This window comes from Pteronotus mesoamericanus, unplaced genomic scaffold (genome assembly GCF_021234165.1).
Source record: "Pteronotus mesoamericanus isolate MK-2021 breed Mesoamerican mustached bat unplaced genomic scaffold, CSHL_Meso_final contig_657, whole genome shotgun sequence".
Lineage (NCBI taxonomy): Eukaryota > Metazoa > Chordata > Mammalia > Chiroptera > Mormoopidae > Pteronotus > Pteronotus mesoamericanus.
The window spans coordinates 9,466,294-9,482,333 of record NW_026555229.1 but is presented as its reverse complement, the minus strand read 5'-3'; the positions used below and the strand labels follow the sequence as shown (position 1 = coordinate 9,482,333).

Below are 16,040 nucleotides of genomic sequence, written 5' to 3'. Positions count from 1 at the left end.
AAATTGAACATTTCACCTAAAATATCACATGGTGTGCTTGAGTGTGATATTATTGTTACAGAATTACATGCTTATGGTTTTGTAATGAAAAAGGAGCGTTATTTTGGGGGTTAATTATACCCTATATAATTAGATTAGGGCTTAAAATCTCCTGCTTTTTTTCTTTTATTTGAACTGAGATGAAATTATCTAAGACCTTATTGAAGCTCTAATATTCTAGATTTTTTAGCTTTCTTGAAAATAATAGGTAGGAACCAAAAAAATTTTTAAGGTGATATTATAAGTTATTGTAATGATAGGCAATAATACACATACCGTATTTTCTGACCTGGCTGAAACATTTCACCCTTGTAAAAGCTCAATAGAAAACACACGGGATGGAACAGATAGATAGTATATACAACTCCATCCTGACACTCCAACTCCTAGTTGTATCCTACAATTTTAGGATGAGATTTAACCCTAAACCCAGAGTCTCAGAAGTGTGTTGTAGGCCTATCTTACAGTAAAGTTCCCCAAAAGTCTTCCTGCTACAGGAATTCTTGAATGTTACAGTCAATGTTAGAGACCAGTTGGTCCAGTCCTCTGCAATCACATGTGAGGAATTAATTCACTCATTTTCTACTTCACTTAACATTTAGTAAATTAAAGGCAGAAAAACCTCAGTTATGCATCATGATGTTAAATTGGGGCTTCCACCATCTATGGGATAAAACCTAACAAGATGACGTGACACCCAGAGAACTATTTCTACAGTTTAGGACAATTGGATCATTTTAATATCAGGGAGTCCAGTAAATTCTGTTGTCACCACTAAATGTTTAGTTGATTATGCTTCTGGAATACATTTTTTATGATTTTTTTTTGTTTGTTCTGATTGGAGGGCTAGGAGGACCAAGTAACACTGGCTTCATCTGATAAATGTTTTACTTCTTTTTGCATATTCCCAAGCAAGGCAGTCACAGTGCTTCTTTAGCCAACTAGAGTCCTGGGTTAAAGGAGAAACAGCACATGACAATGGGCAGTTGCAGCTTTAATTAATTTTCTGAGACATTCTAAAGCAAGAGAGATGTATATGTACCCCATTTCATCTCTGTGGCAGTGCATTCTTCACAACTAGGCCTGAAACTCGGGAGACACGACATAAATAATTGTGGCATGGAAGAGTGAATAGACCATCACACTATATGGCCACGCTATATTCCTAATAATTACATTCACTTCATAGAGGTTACACATTATGCCTGGTTTTGAAGAACTAGTTCCTCAATACCTTTGGGGTCTGGTTTCTTAGAGGCTTGGGCTAGGGATTCCCTTTCAAATGGAAATTTCACTGTAGGATGATAACTGGCAGGTGTTATGAACAGTGGTGGTTCCTTGTTTGGGAGGCAGGTGTTCTAACTTCTGGGAACCCCATTAGAAATTTTAATTTCTTTCCAAACTAACCTGTCTTTCTGTAAAGAGCACAACACTTAGATGACTGAACTGTCTTGTTTCTGTATTAAGCACGTTGGCTTCAGAAACCAACTGCCTGGGTTTGAATCCAGGTCCTACTATTAATATTATTGTTGTGTGGCACTGGACAAATTGGTCACCCTCTTTAAGCCTCTATCTGAACATCTGTAAAATGTGGATTATACCAATAATTAGCCCATAGGGTACTGTGAGAATTAAATGAGATAATCCTTGTAAAGTGAGTAACCCAAAGTGTGATATGTTTTGAGCATTCAATAAATTCTCATTATTATTATTCATAAACTATTTGGCATAGCTGGTTACGAGTGTGAGGTAATGCAGAATATTCATAGGTGACCTCAACATGAAGATGGCAATATCGGACAAGAAGTGTCTTGGGATTAGGGTCAGATCAAAAAACAGAAACTTTTATAAGCCGAATAGACATGCCCCACACTCTAAATTAAGTTTACCTTTGTAACTGGTTAAATGCTTACGAGGTCTATCCGGAAAAAGTCCAGCCATTGTTAATATAACTAGAACAGTTTGCTTGATATCGATGTAACCTGGCAGCCAAGGAGAGTGGACTGAAATGTACATGTGTGAACAATGACAACTTCACTGTACTAGTCAATGGGGTCAGTAGATGCCCCCATGTGTGCTGTGTGGCCGTCGCATTCAAAATGACTGCATGATTACAGCAATGAACCTGCATCAAATTTTGCATTAAGCTTGAACATTCCACTGTGGAAACTGTTCAGATGACTCAGAAGGTCACAGCTATGGGCCACTGGTGTTTGGCAGCTTTATCACATACACATGCATCACGTCTCATGCAGAGTTTTTTGGCGAAACATTAACACACTCAGGTGACTCAGATTTGGTGCCCTGTGACTTCTGGATTTTCTCAAAGCTAAAATCACCTTTGAAAGGGAAAAGATTTCAGACTGTGAATGAGATTCAGGAAAATGTGATGGGGCAGCTGATGGCAACTGGGAGAACTGTTGTAAGGTCCCAAAGTGTCTACTTTGAAGGGGACTGAGGCATCATTGTCCTATGTACACCATTTCTTCTATCTTGTCTCTTCTTCAGTAAATGTCTCTATTTTTCATATTACATGGCTTGATAACCTCCAGAGGGACCTCATACTATGTTTTCCATTACTATATTTATATATAGTATTTTAATAAATTAATGCATAATACATTTTACATAAACATTTGTATGAGTTCTTCCTCAGTTAGCCCCTAATTTCTCTTATATTTGTGTCATAATTACCCTGCCTGACATAAACACTACAGGGAGTCCTAAGTTATTTTTGCTTCCTCACGTCCCAAAAAGAAATGCAAAAACAAAATACAAAATTTCTCAAATATCTTCTGGTAATAGAGGAGGACATTTCAGAGTAGTGTGTTCAGTTAGTAACATTGCTTGAGAATTTTTGGATCTTAAGGAGAAGCTACAATGGTGGAGGGAGAGAGACAGAAGAGTCTCTCTCGTCGATGGCTGTCAGATGGGGAACATCAGATCCACGTAGGGGTACTATGTGGCAGAATATAAAAGCCATGTAGGAAGGTCGAAGTGCATTACATGGTCTTTATGAGAGTCATTCCATTTATCAGAAGGATGTAGGCAAACTCAGCAAAGCGGGGGGAATACGTAAGTCCAGCCTTGAAGTAGACAAATGAATTTTGATGGGCAGAAAAAAGGCTGAAAGATAAATGTGAACTCACCATGCCTAAAGGCATAGTATTTTTGCACATAAAACTGAACTGTGAACATTGACAGTTTCAGTGTAGAAGTGCCTGGGATGTTGTAGAAGAAAGAATAAAGACCACTGGTCAACAGGCATAGTCAGGAATCCTGGGGAAGGTGGCTGTGGAGTGGGATATGGAAAGATGAAAAGGAACACATATCAGTGTGTCTGGTTAGCCAGGAATGTAGCCTTTGCACAGACACAGAGGCGTAAGAGAGGCTGCATCTATGAGAAAGAACAAGTAGTCGTTTTACCTGTGCCACTGTAACACAGGTAAGTTCTAGACTCTGCAGAGATGGTAGGAATCTGTGTGGAACTGGAACTGAAGTGGAGTGTTTAAATGAGAGACGCTGGAGACAGACAGTCATGTGTGTGTGGGGGAGGGTGGAGGGGTGGTCAGGAGAATACTATTCTAATACCCTTGCCTAAAAAAACATAGGTGACCTCTACTTTTTTTTAATTTGCCTTCTCTTTCTTAAGCAATATAGTCAGAGATTCAGTTACCAGTGCCAAACAATTTTGGTTATTATTATATTTTAATCCTCACCTGAGGATATGTTTATTGATTTTAGAGAAAGAGAAAGGGGTCGGGGGTGAGAGAGAGATGAGAGAGAGAGAAAGAGAAAGAGAAAGAAATAGCAATATGAGAGAAACATCGATGGATTGCCTCCCGTATGCACCCCCGCAATCTAGGTATGTGCCCTCACTGGTAATTGAATCTGCAACATTTTGGAGGACAGGACAACATTTCAGCCAACTGAGCCACCTGGCCAGGTCCAATTTTGGTTATTTTTATACTTTAAATGAACTGGAAGATATTTTAAAGTAAAGGTAGCCCCTATCTTTAATGTTGCAGTTACAGATTTCTGATTTTATCTACAGCCTAGATATATGTTGTATCTGTGGCAATATGTTGCATACTATATCACCTCCTTTTCCATGGAGCAGTATGCATACTCTCAGAGTCAACTACATTCAGTTTCTTATCTCAACTGCCCCAGGTGACTGGAAACACCAGTGCCACCGCATGATGATACAAGGAAAGAAGGACAAAGGCTCAGAATGCCCAGAAGCAGAGAGAGCTTTTCCAACTTATACCCGACCATTGTGTACATTAAAAAAATAAAATATTTGTTTTTACAAATTGAATGCCAAATTCTGTGATGGATGGCAGAGTGGAAGTATCTTTGTATCCCATTGACACGCCCACCCCCCAATCCCATTGTTTAACCTCCTTCCCTCTAATTCTGTAAGTTATCCTGAAAGGCTCTGAGAATCCAAGAAACAGAGGGAAGCGTATTCAGCCCAGGTTGCACCATAAAATCTCATCAGCACATTTAAATTATGTGTTTAGGCTGACAGGCAAACGTATTTCAGGGCAGAATCCTTCGAAAGCAGGAGACAGTTTCCTTCGGCTTCACGTCATCGTTTCATGTAGATTGCCTATTATATTCTTGAGGTATTATGAAAAATGGATTTGGAGATATTTGTTTGACAGTGGGTAGACTAATGGAATCTGGTGACTGTATTTAAAATGTGCAGGGGTTTGTTATAACAATGGTAATAGAAATATCAATTGTGCTGACAGGTTAAAAAAAATCTGTCAATGAATGATAATGAAGTTATTTAAATGTCGACTCACTCACAAACATTTTCCAAACCCTAAATTATTCGCACCGCTTTAACCTCATGCATCCTATGTTATTAAGGAGCAGAGCTGGCGATGCAGCCCATGTGCCTTTGGCTTTGGAAGCTATTTTTATGCCTCCAAATGCAGTAGGAGCAATGAAAGTGGCTGCTCTTAATGATTTTAGGAAAGAATCAAAACACGGAAGCCACAGCTGTGCGGTTTAGAGGTGAAAGCTGCTTTGCTTTCAGGACATCTCCTTGGCGCTGATTTGAGTAATGCCCTGGTGCTTCCTGTCCTTGAGCGTCTGCCTATAGCTCGAGTCTTTGTTTTGTGACCTTGGCAATAGGGCTTGGTGTGTCTGGGATAGGGCATCTCTGCTTTCCGGGGTCTGGGGCTGCAGGAGAAGCTCAATTGACTTGTATGCTTTCTAAAGCCTTTTGAAGAAGCAGCTTGACTCATCCTTGGTTCAGAGAGTGTGCCCATCAGGCATCATCCATTCACTTGCCCTCCATGTGCAGAAGCCACCTGGTGTGTGCCGGCGCTGTCCTGGAAACTAGGGATCTGGGCGCGCACAAAGGTATAACCACTGTCCTTACGGTACGCAAAGTAGTCAGGAAACGGATGTCAGGCAGAGGTGTCTTGATGAGACAGTAGAGGAGCGTGGAACATGCCCACCACCCTCATCCCACACAGCTGGTTGTGCCTGCTAACAGCGGCAGACTGCGTGAGCTTCTTATCAACTTGGTAGAAATCCAGTGAGCCTTACAAGAAAAGCAAGCATCGCTCAAGTCAGCGAGTTGTTCAGAACCAAATTGTGAGTGTCTGCTCTGTGCGGTGTGCTCTTCTGAGAGCTCAGAAGCCAGCAGTGAATGCAACAGGACACTTTTCCTGCTCTCATGGAGCTTACGGTCTGGTGGGGGAAGATAGAGAACAAAAAATGAGTAAAATCTATCAGATGGGGGTAAAGATCATGAAGAGCAATGAAAAAGGCTAAGGGGAATCGAGTGTGCTGGAGAACGGGGAGGAGGTGCTGTGTCACACAGCCTGACCACTGTCCAGAAAGAAGGGAGGGACCACCTGTTGGGGTAACTGGGGAGAGAGCCTTCAAAGTACAAGGAATAGCAAGACAAGGGTGGGCAGGGGTAGGGCTCAAGCGAAAAAGGGAGAGATTAGGGTTGGACATCTCAGAATTATATTGGAAATCTATTAGGTATAAAAATAAATGTGGAAATAGCAAACCTGGTTTGTTTGTTGAGGGAACCAGGACACCGACTGGTTACTGAGCGAATGCCTGAGTCTGGTGCCTGTCTGGTGACTCAGGGCCTGAGTGTGCTGCCATATGGCTTCATGTTCTCTCAGGCTGTGCCTGCTGGTAGTCTTCCTGAGACGTCACCAAATTACCGAGAGGCTGACCCCCTCACTGCAGCAATATTTCTAGCCTTCCCAGGAGCCAGGGTGGACCAGATCAATGGCATACTTTTCTTTTCTTCTTTGATCATTGTAGAGAGTTCCTGCTTATATATTTCTTAAAATTGATTCTCCCTGGCAGGCCCTCTGTCCTTTTACCTGATATGAAGAACATCCAGGTTTTGATCTACATATGTAGGACTTTGAACTGTTTCAGTTCATATTTCTCTTATTAAGAAATGCAAAACTAGATTTTGTAAATATATTCTCTTGTAGTTTTTGAGAGCAGCAGTGCACCATGGAGTTAAGTTACTCCATCTTCTGAGTCCTGTGCCCTTGATTAGGCTGGTTATACTGCTGGGTCTTCCTTATCTGTAACATGTGGTTAATATCAATGTTGATTTCATAAGAATCTACATATGGAGTGTTTAGATCACATTAAATTTTATGATTTGTTAGGTTTCTTAAGCATAATTGTCTATTAAGCAATGGTATCCTGGCACATTTACTTTAGAAATAGTGTACAAAATCTTTAACTCTTCTATTTCAGTGCTTACCCTCACCTCTTCTATCCAAATCCCACACAAAACAAACATACATCCTTTAAAATATGCTAGTCTAACTTTGGTTGCATTTAAAAATGGTAATAGCTTCATGAATGTCTTCTGCTTTCTGCAAACTAAATCTTGGACATTTTTAGTGGTTGAGATTTTCCTTGAGGGCTCATGTTGCAGATTTTAATATGTATTAGGCAAAGAGTACAAAAGAAAATCAAGAAAAAATGACTGATAACGTGAATAGCAAAAATTATCATTTGCAGATTGTTTTATGTCAGCTATTGTGTTGGCAATTTTGATAGTCTAGTGTAATTTCCAAATGATCCTATGCTTATTTATTTCATTGGATGGTATAATATTATAGTAGAGCAAATCAATCACACATTTTATTTCTGTTACTCTTTGTGGAAACTAGTAATGTCTTGTATTGATCTCTCCAAGTGTGAAGGGAGGCTTTGCCATCTCGAAGAGATCATAAGTTCTTGGAGGGCAGGTGCCATGCCTTCAACGTGGTTCCTCTACCCTTCGAAGCAACTGGTAGTAGCTCTATCCATGTGGTAAATGAACAAAAGACATGCTTCCAAATATTCTAGGGTAAAGTGGGGATTCAAGTTCAAAGGCAAAAATATTCCAGCTTTGATTTAATCCCTTGCATATTTATGTTCCTGGAATGCTTATTTTTTAAGCTTTCAGCTTTTTCTAGTACAGCTTAGGTGCTGACAGAAGCCCTGATTTTCATCTGTAGGTAAGTCAACCTGTAAATAACACCTGAAAAAAAACACTTGCTTTGGAATGTCTTAAAAAATGGCACAAATTAAGAATTCAAGGCAACTTATATTGCATCTTAAATATGCCTGTCTTTGTATGATACATAATTTTTAAAGATTGTTTCCTCATTTTTTTCTCATTACAACAACAATCACTTTATGGTTAGCATAGGCTGGTGTTTCTATTTGCAAATTTGATTTATTTTAAATATTTTTATTGTTCCCCTTTTCTTACAAAGCCAAGATCCACAATTATTCTTTCCCTTTAAAAATGTATTTGATGTTATGTTCCCCAAATTATGTTGTTTGGAACACTTGTTTCATTACATATCACTCAAGAATGAATGTTATAATCAAATATATTTAGAAAATGCTATATTGACATATGAACATTTAAAAGGTTCACAGTATTTATTAGAGTAATAAAATTTATGTAAGTATAGAAGAATAATGAAATTTATAAGCTCTGATGTAAGGGAACATTAAATTTTGTTTAATCAAGCATTTTTCTAATATTTTTTTCTATCTTGGATAAATATCTCTGTCCTCCATCCCTGGGGATGATACTTAACATATTTAACAGCCAATTCATTGGCTCACCAGCCAGCCGGCTGCTCAACTGTCTGCCTCTCCTCTGCTCTTTCAGAGCCCACATCCCTGGGAGATTACAGTTCCCACAGTTGACCATGCGAAGATAACTGGAAGCATCTGTTAGCTGTGAAGGGGGTTTGCAAATGGGCACTAGGAATTGCCTTCCAGGACGCAGTACCTTCTCCAAGGTCACTTTCTCCTTCCCTGGGATTGGCTGAGGCACTGACCAATCAGGACAAGGGCTCCTCTTAATGTTGGAGCAAGTTCCTTGAGCAAGTCTGTTGTGCCAGCCCATAATCTTTTGATTGCCGGACTGTCAAAAAATCTAGAAGGCCTCCAGGGGAGAGGCCATGTGGTGAGGTTGGCACAAGTGCTGCTCAGAGAACTTGGTGCAGTAAATATTTTCCAACTGCTTTGTAAGTGTTGGATTGTTTTCATTTCTGTACCATTGTACTGATGTGTCCTAGTTGATTGTTAGTTTTATCCCTGATACATGTCAACACTCTAATTCTAGTGCTATAGGACAGTCTTGGGCACCTGCTAGTCTATGCCAATTTTAGTTTATGCAAAAGCATCATATTCTTTCCTTACTGTCTATTGATTATTATAATACCGTAAGGTTTAAACACGTAGCTTTTCCAGAATTGAGAATTAACAAATTTTATTTTAGTTTTTGAGGTTTGACAAATCAAGGGGCAAGAGATAGCACAAAAAGTCATGGTAGCCACTTTAAAGGGTCTAGGCCGGTGATATAATAATAGGAAAGCATCCAATAACGTAGTATAAGCTCTCTGGGAAAAAAGTCAGTAATGTAAATTTGAGCTGGTTCCTCCATTATCATCTTATTAATTGAGATTTCTGTTAAATACACAAAAACACAGAAATAAAGATGATTTCATATAGAATCCTTGTAGAATAATCCTTATTTTTAATTGTAGAGTGTTTTTTTAGTGTATAAATATTCACTGAGTATCTCAGGAGTCAAGTTGATAAAAATTATAATAAAATTAATCATCACCTCTGTATAGACTCATCCCTACTTCTCTAGCCTCCTTTCCTATTAACCCCATTAGGACAAGTGAGCCATTTTTTCATCTCCAACATAGTGCTACTGATTTCCCCCTATCACCAGGCAAACATTAGTAATGTAACAATATTTTCATGTTTCATGCTTCTCACAGCACCACCCTCATGTAGATTTTGCATCTGTTTTTGTTCTTGAACTTGTAAGTATTGTTCAGAATAATGAATAGAAAAGCTATCCAAGAAAAGGAGCTAGAGAAAGGCTAGTAAAATTTTTGAGACAAAGAAGTCTTACTAAGAAGATAAAGTTCTTCTGTTACTTATCCTTCAAACTTTTTACTTACCCCAGAAAGAGCAGGGTAAGAATAGGGAGAAAAATGCCAAACATCAAGATTGCACTGAGTTAGGAAATGAGTCTCAGATATTTCTTAGAGAGTAGGGGGAAATTTCACATCAGCATAAGTCTCAGTAGAAAAAAGATGAATATGGTCCATAGATAAGATCTCCTGTGAAAGAGTTTTGGCATCCTCTTCAAATGGTCCTGAAGGAAGCAGGTTATGTATTCAGGTTACCCATAGTGACTTCTAGTTCATAGTGCTCTTACTACTTCCCTTTTCTAAAGTCCTACCCATTTTCCATTTTCAAGATCTATAGTTTTTCCAAAAATCTTTGCACAATATCCCAGTCTTTGGTGATTTGAAATTTGAAGTATTGACTATTTGTAATATATAGAGAGGTAGGTATATAACAATATATAATTGTGAGGATACAATATTATCTGTAATGTTTATAGATAATATGTGCAAATTTTAGGGTGAATACCCCCTGGATCCCTAGCCAGAATAAATTCCTAATTCCTTTATTCCATAATGTTACAAAGCTTTTGTACTCCCGTGCCTGCTCTCAAGTAAGTTTTTAGGGCATGGTGATGAGATTGCTGGCACAAACTTCTATTTACTCTTTCTGGCCTGTAGGAATTTGCAACTTTCATCAATATTAGAAATGAATTTAAATGATTACATTTTAGTGTGTTCTAATTAAGCCAGTTTTATTTTTTAAGCCTTGTTAATTCTTATCTGTATTGTTGCTCTTAATACATGATAACTTTATATGTCTGCTTCATAAGTAAAGCTGCTGGATTCTTGAGAGTAGAGACAATGTGTTGTACCCTGGTATTTAGCATAGCACCTATTACATTTTTAGGAGCTCTACAAATATGAATGAATGACTGAATGGATGAATGAATGAATTGCATTGGGATCTCTAATATGTAAAAAAAAAAGACTGAAAGGAACTTTCACTTATATGTGTTTTCTTTAAATTTTTTTAATAAAAGAGCTGTGGTATAATATTAGTAAGAGAGAATTCAGGGGCAAAATACCTGGATTCACATCCTAGCTGACCACTTATCAGCTGTTTGCTTTGAATGGGTCTCTTAAGTTCTTTCATCAACTTTCTCCAAGTACAGATAATATGCTGTACTGTACATAATGGTAATAATGATCTAATAAGATTGTAATTCTGAAATATATAATAGACTTTCATAGAGAAAGTGATTAAGGCCTATTTATTAGTTTGAGTTAATAAATTATTGGCCAATGGATAAAGATGAGAGAGTCTCCACCAAGGCAGGGTTAGTGCCAAGAAGTAATGTCTCTCAACTCCAGCTTGCGTAACACTGCACAAGGCCGCCAAGTAATATGTGAAATTTCACATATTAAGACATTTTCTTTCTCTTAAATAATAGGAAAAGACTGAGTGACCTTTGAAGGGACTGATCCACCATATATTCTATGACTCATGTAAGAAAACACAATTTGTAGATAAATCAGGAGAATCTGCTTTTTCCCTATGTCAAAGATAAAGCATCATTTCAGAAATGTCAAATCTAAGTAAAATCTCTTTATTTCTTTGGTCAATTCAAGGGACACACTCATCCCTTAATCTTTTAAAATTAACCATATCCTTTATGCAATGTGGATATACTGAGGAGCACTGGAGAGATGTAGTTTTCATTTTTACCAATTCAATTTAAATGCAAATGTTAACCACTCACATGATGCTACTGTGTACATAATTAAGCATCATTATATACTACATGAATCATTTAGCAACCTTCCAAGAGCCATTCTACTATGTAAAACATACATTATACTGACAAGCAGCCAAATGCCATATACTTCTGTCCTCATTAATGCTCCTTTTGTATTACAGGTCAACCGATTATGGGACAACTTATGAGAAGCTGAATGATAAAGTTGGGTTGAAAACAATTTTAAGCTATCTTTACGTGTGTCCTACCAACAAACGTAAGGTAAGAAATGTATATTCAGCATGCTACTTATTTGTGATGTGACTTCTGTCTTGGTTCACTAACCTCTCTAGCCACCTAAAAATCCACTACAGTCCAACTTTAAGAGATGAATAGATGACCTGATGAATGTTAAGGTAGTAAAATGACTGACACATCGTAATTTGCAGATCAGCAATTGTGACTGTAGGAAGGCAAGGGGTAGGTATATCATTACCATTTCCAAGAGGCAACTATAGGAAATGAGTCTTGTTAGATGGATGCTGCTGACACTCTCATAAGACCAACGGCCAATCAGTGACAAGAATCAGAATGGACCTTGACAAAACAGAAAAAAAAGATGAGATTTTCATTTGTTGTCCTCTGTTTTCTGCTGACACGGAGTAAATAAATAGATTAACTAGAATTGAAGTGAATGCATTGTCTTACAGAAGGTTGCAAGTTTTATTTCTAACGTTTATTCAACCTGCATACAAATGTCCAGGATGAAGCCACTGCTGGAAGGAGCCTGGTAGATCAGCAAATACTACACCCTAATTTTACACGTGGCAAAAACTAAGGTTTAAAAGAAGGAGATGGTTTTCTCCCATTGCAGAGTGATGGGTACAGTTGGGACTAGAATTCAGTTTTCTTGGTTGGTGGTCATACTACATTACACCGCTCCAAATACTCTTCTGAGAGATATGTTATTTTCTTAGGAGGAAAATGTTTGCATTTAAATAAGAAAGACCTGTCTGTCTTAGAAGGAGAGTTGTTTGATCTTAAAGACTTGCATTGTCAAATTCTAAATTCTGACACAATTTCTAAGTATTACATGAATTACATGAAATAACAATGTTCATCAGGAAATAGAAAAGTGCTATTCATTAATCTGTTCTAAGCCATATTCTGTTAGGAATCTGCACTGGTATCTAGATTCTCATCTCGGATCTGTCAGTAGTTACTGTTTAGTGGCCTTGCGTAGGGTCTGCATTTTGTTATTCAGACTGAAAGGTGGATGAGAACATCTCTAAACAGTTATTTCCGACACTGGTTGCGCATACAAAACACTAGGTAGTACCCAAATGTGCAAGCCCTGGTCCCACCCTGTTGCTCTGGATTGGGCCTTAGGTACTTATACCTTGAGCAAGCTCTCCTGATACTTCCGGTATGTATCTAGAGTGAGAACCACTTATACAAGTGTAATGTCCCTTCTGGCTTTAAACATTTCAAGTTCTTCAATAGAAGCAGCATAATTTACCAGTTGCCCATAGATTCTCTTCTGATGGCTTGAGTATAAACCCATCTAAGCCAATTTACAAGTGTACAACTATGGTAATTTACTTAATCTCTCCAAGTGCAGTGTCATCAAATTTAAAATAGAGGATAATTATAGTACCAACCTCATGAGGAAAGTTGTGAGGATTAAAGAAATAAGTCATTTCAAGTGTTTAACACAGAGTAGTTAAGCTTAATCAATGTTTTCTCTTCAATTTCTTCTCCTTTTATCACCTTCCTCCCCCTCCTTCTTCATATAATTATTGGAGGTAATAGTAGCGATTATCCTCTATAAATAGCAGTGTTCATTAGAACTTTCTACAGCGATATAAAAATTTCTCTAAGCTGTCCAGTACTGTAGATATGAACCGCTTATGGCTACTGAATATTTGAAATATGGCTAGGATGACTGAGGAACTGGATTTTACATTTTATTTATTTTCAGTTAACTTAAATGTAAATGCCCACATTTGGCCAATGGCCATAGTAGTACACAGCATAGTTCGGTAATGTCATCCTCACACTTTCAGAGATATGTCCCACACTTTCCTCTTGTCCCCTTACTGGCTGATTATTGGTCCATCATCAACAATTACATGTAAACAAATTTTTATCTGCTGTATATAGTCCTTGTAATCCTAAATCGAGGAGCTGAACCTAACATCCTTTATTTTTATAATGAGCTTTAGTTATGTTCGTTGGTTTTGCATCAATTCTTGTAATCCCTATTGATTTTTCCTCTAGTTCACATTTTAAGTAAATTCTGTTTAGCAATCAACACACTGTAGGCACCAAAGGATACAAAGGGAAATAAGCCAGCGTTCTGCCCTCACAGGCTCTGTATTCTCGTAATAAATGCAGTGTGAGTTTTTGTAATTGAAAGTTCCCTTGAGACTGTGTCTACCTTGCCGGTGACTTTGGTGAGTCACTTACATTTTCCCGTTTGTAAAGTGGTATAGGCAAAAACAAAGACATTTCGTGGAAGAGACCTGAGAATTGTTCTCATCTAGTTTTAGTCTGTTTTAATCATGCCAATAGAGAAGAATGTGATTTAAATACATAAAATGTCAAATATTGTATGTAAGCACAGGCTATTCATTCGCATCAGAATGGGTCACGAGCTAGAGATCCCAAGGTTGTTTGCAGGAGCTGGACTTGAAAAGTAGACTCTGAATTCCTGATGTAGTTCTTAGGAGTGGAAGACAGAATGCAGCAAGGAGCCCTGCCATTGAACCTGCTCATATCACTACACCAGTATCCACCAGGCACATACTCACTCACTCTCCAGTTACCTGGAGGGCTTAAAAGAGAGACTTTGGCTGTGGGTCATTTGCTAAAATCGAGGCTTGAGAAAGAGAAGGCCTTGCCCGTGACTGTGAGAAAACAGTTTCCTCTGGGCCAGTTACCTTCCAGAAGCAGAGTCAGGCCTGAGCTGTTTCGATCACAATGTTTATGGGAGGACCGAAGAGAAGGGATCTTTTCCTCTGCAGATAAGCGAGGCCTTCAGGGTCACTTTCGGCGATGTTGATAGATTTAAGAAATATTGGAGGACGATGAAGGTCTTTACAATGGTGCAAAAATCAATAAAGTTGACATAACAGTGAATTTGTGTGCAGTTTCTCTACTTAAGAGATGAATTTATCACCATGGAAAAATGTATTTCTGCCCCCTCCAAAGGGACACAGTTGGACCAGAGATAGTACCTGCACAACATTTTAAAGTGTGAATATATTTCCCCGATCAATGAGAATTTATGTTTAAGAAGGGAGGAGGGGAGAAGGAGGAGGAGAAGGAGAAGAAGAAAAGAAGGATCAGGCTCTGTTAACTATGCAGGACACAGGCACTTCCAGTTCTCCCAGGACTTCTGTATCCTCCCGTGGAAAGGCAGGCTCCTTTAAAGGGCTGCATTAATGCTTGGAGTTCTCCAGGGTGCTTTCAAACAAGTTAACATCTTCTGTGCCAGACACTTCTGTTTGCTTTTCCCATCTGTGAGAGCAAATGGAATATAGCTGACATCTGGGTAACTCTCCTACAGGGTAACCTGTTTTGCCTTCATGTTTTTATTGCTCCTTTTAGCTGCTTGTGAAGACTAGTACAGTTCTTCAATCAACACATTTCCAGCAGCAGTCATCACGCTCTGGCTTTGCAGGCAGCTTGTTAGGGGCATTACTGGGATCAGATTCCAGAACAAAGCAGGCCCTTATTTACAGTTTAAATTGATGATTGTCCATTGGCTGTCTGCTATAAATTATAGCAGCTTTTCTTGGATAGGTCCGTTACAGTAAAAATTGTAATGTGTTCATAGGTTAGGATAGATAACCTTGACCCAGAGACATAGAAAGCCTGCTCCCAGATACTATCCTAGCTCTTGCATACTCTCTTCCAGAAGGATCCCTGCACCAGGCTTCTGATGTATGAGGTTGGCTCAAAGAAAAAGAACAAGGATGGGGTGGATCCTAGTAGCAGAGGATAGGCAGGCTTAGCTTATCTGTCACTGTGTCTCCAAAGGAGAGCAGTCCCCAACTCCCAGTTCATGGTAAACCCCAGTGCTTGTTGGTGTCATCAGTGGTTTATTGGATACATACATATAATCTTCTGTGAGAAAAGATGATTTGAACTATCCCTGAAATGAACAGCGGGGGCCCAGAGAGTGATGAGAAGAACAATACAAATGTAGCAAAGAAAGAAAAACAATCAATGCTGAAATCTCAGTCTTATCCTCACTGTGTTTATTTGTATTCTTCCTAACAGGAAAACTTCTTTATACTTTGTGTGTATCTATGAGCAATACCTTTCCCATTACCCCCAACCAACCTTAGCTGTTTTCCCTTCATGAGATGTTGTTAACATCTTCAAGGTTAAAGAATGCAAAATCCCAGGTGGAATTCTTTGGAAGAGAGAAGAAACAAAAAAGTATTGTCTTTAGAACCATGGAACAGCCCATCATTTAGTTGTTAGACCCTTGTATTCTCTGCATATGATGTTTCCAGCAAAGAAGAAAAAACTAGAGAATATTTGTCCTTTATATCTCCTGTGCCCCCTCCAGCTCCTGTTGCTTCTCCTGTCTGCGTTATCACCACTTAATCAATATTATTCCTGCAGAGAGAGCCTTTCAAGACTTTCATCCTATAAATAGGACCCTAATCCCCAGAACACATTGATCATTCTTTTGGGTCTCTTGGTACATGCCAACATTAAACACTGTGTTTTCTCCAGATGTTTAGGTTTTGATTAACATACTATATGTGGCACTTTCTAAATAAGCATTTAATTATTCCTTGCCTCT

The 16,040-nt window shown here is 38.6% G+C and overlaps 1 protein-coding gene across 2 annotated transcripts in view; it reads left to right on the top strand.

The window, feature by feature from the left end:
• The window catches only part of SORCS1 (sortilin related VPS10 domain containing receptor 1), a 470,882-nt gene that overhangs the window by 237,646 nt on the left and 217,196 nt on the right, over positions 1-16,040 (top strand). For both annotated transcript variants that reach the window (XM_054581477.1, XM_054581478.1), the window contains exon 3: positions 11,401-11,500. In XM_054581477.1, coding sequence (XP_054437452.1) covers positions 11,401-11,500 — 100 coding nt within the window. The remainder of the gene's footprint in view (positions 1-11,400; positions 11,501-16,040) is intronic.